This window comes from Octodon degus, unplaced genomic scaffold, assembly GCF_000260255.1.
Source record: "Octodon degus isolate 3935 unplaced genomic scaffold, OctDeg1.0 scaffold00008, whole genome shotgun sequence".
Taxonomy (NCBI): Eukaryota; Metazoa; Chordata; class Mammalia; order Rodentia; family Octodontidae; genus Octodon; species Octodon degus.
The window spans coordinates 8,927,984-8,930,371 of record NW_004524584.1 but is presented as its reverse complement, the minus strand read 5'-3'; the positions used below and the strand labels follow the sequence as shown (position 1 = coordinate 8,930,371).

The following is a 2,388-nucleotide window of genomic DNA, read 5'->3' as shown; positions in this document are numbered from 1 at the left end:
AAATAAATAAATAAAAGAAAAACAAAACAAAACAAAACAAAACTGTCCAAATAAAGAAAAAAAAATCAAAACCCTCGAAAAAAACAAAGAAAAAAAAAAATCTGAACATTACAATGATTTAACAGAAGGTGCTTAAAGTTCTATATTTTAGATTGTATTTCTGTACTAAAATGATTTTCTTTAGAAAGGACATTTTTGAAATAATGGATTGCATTTGATTAACTTTTTACTAAACTTACATTTGTAGTGAGCATGTAGTAAGTCTGGGAAAATTGATAGAGAAAAGTGAACTTTTCTGAATAGACTGTACTTCCTTCACCCTTTTAATGTCAGTGATATCAACACTTGATATTTATGGAATCTTTAATTTTAAATATTATATACTTTAACCTATAATGAAAGAATAAAACTGACTGCACAAATTCAGTCTTAATTAGAATGCATTTTGTTTTCTGACTTAAAAATTTTTTTTTTTCAAACTAGTAATGGTGGGTTAGAAGAAGGAAAGCCTGTTGATCTGGTTCTTAGCTGTGTGGACAATTTTGAAGCTCGAATGGCAATAAACACAGTGAGTATTGCTGTTGTGTAAGATGGTACACTCATGCACATGTCTGTTTTCCTGTTTATTATTTCAGTATGTAGTTGCCAATCATCGAGCAATTCTGAACTTAAACCCATTTTTGTGTTTTATTTTTTAATGTTCCCTTAGCTTTCTTTTAAAATTCATGATAGTAGCAGTGGGACCTGTCTAGCCTGCTGCTGTGATGTATATTGCAGTATTCCTTTCTATTGTACCAGTACATAACAGCAAATGCTACTGATACGTAATTTTTCAAACATATCAGTAGTTTGTAATATGTATTCTTAATCACCATTGGCTTTAAAATTTTACCTTATGTAAATGTGTGAATACACTGACTAAAAACAACTTCTCAAAACTCAAACTCCTAACTTCTCATTTTTCATTGTTAGGTACTGGCATGCTAAAGGGAATTGAAAGTGGATTACAGTTCTCAAAAATAAAAATCTTTTCAAGTTTTAATTATTGAGGTGACATTTTACAGTTTTTGTTGCTGAAATTTTATTTTATTTTATTTATTTTATTTTTTTGGCTGGCTCATCCCATCGTGAGGGCGGGGCTGGCAGGGCATGTGGTGCCCAGGGTAGAACCGTGGTTCCCTGCGCCTGCCTAAGCTTGCCTAAGCAGGCTGCTTTAGACCACTGAGCTATCTCACTGGCCCTGTTCCTGAAATTTAAAAAATACAACATTTTCCTTTAATTGGACAAGAAATCTGAAACTATAGTTCAGTTTAATCAGTAATTATTTACTGTCTGCTTCTTGAATACTGACAGTTTGCTCTTTAATAGAGCATGGTAATTATCAGGAAATTCAGTTACATGCAGTCTTCTTTCATCTGGAAAAATTAAGTTTTAGAAATTTTTGGTGGGCCAGTGAGTTACAGCCTAATATTCCACAGAAAACTTACTGAAATTATTTTGTGTTCTTTCATTTTCTTCCTTGTGTTTTTACCTGTTTCTATTAAGGCTTGTAATGAACTTGGACAAACATGGATGGAATCTGGAGTCAGTGAAAATGCGGTTTCAGGGCATATCCAGCTGATAATTCCTGGAGAATCTGCTTGTTTTGCGGTACGAATCATTTATTTTGGAACCTTTTTCTTTGTTAGGTGCTAGTATTCTAAGGGGAACTGAAAGCGGATTGCAAGTCAAAGGAAAACCATCTCTAGCATGATGGACTGCTACTTGGGGCATCTCATTCTCTTCCCTATTTCTCTTCAAACTGTTTTCTTTACGCTTTTGATGTAGTGTGCGCCCCCACTTGTGGTTGCCGCAAACATCGATGAGAAGACTCTGAAGCGAGAAGGTGTCTGTGCAGCCAGTCTTCCCACCACCATGGGGGTCGTCGCGGGCATCCTTGTGCAGAATGTGTTAAAGTGAGTTGGGCATAATTTTGCTGAATAATGCTGTGTGCAGTTGAGAAAAATAAATACATGTCATGAAGCATTTCAGAAATTGAGACTGCCAGCTAAGTATTTCACTTTTTAGAATTTAAATTTAGTCCTGTTTTTTTCAAATTTTATATGGAACATGTATGTATTTTTATTTTATATATATAATACATAATTTATATGCAAAATACATTTTATTATACATAAGTATGTTAAATACATTAATATCACATATATTAATACATGTGTATACGTGTACATGAATGTCAGTAATTCCCTGCATTTGGAATAGCTCTTATTAAATGCTGCAGCAGTTTTTCTCTCTTTACAGTTGTGCATTGCTTAATTACGGGGAAGTATGCGAAGTGCCTCAGTTCCATCACTGTACAAATATAATAGAATGAACTTATACAAACTA

At 33.5% G+C, this 2,388-nt stretch overlaps 1 protein-coding gene across 2 annotated transcripts in view; it reads left to right on the top strand.

Annotated features, from left to right (window-relative positions):
• Uba5 (ubiquitin like modifier activating enzyme 5) overlaps positions 1-2,388 on the top strand; it is a 28,810-nt gene that overhangs the window by 13,858 nt on the left and 12,564 nt on the right. For both annotated transcript variants that reach the window (XM_023705186.1, XM_004625015.3), the window contains exons 6-8: positions 484-568; positions 1,546-1,650; positions 1,828-1,955. In XM_023705186.1, coding sequence (XP_023560954.1) covers positions 484-568; positions 1,546-1,650; positions 1,828-1,955 — 318 coding nt within the window. The remainder of the gene's footprint in view (positions 1-483; positions 569-1,545; positions 1,651-1,827; positions 1,956-2,388) is intronic.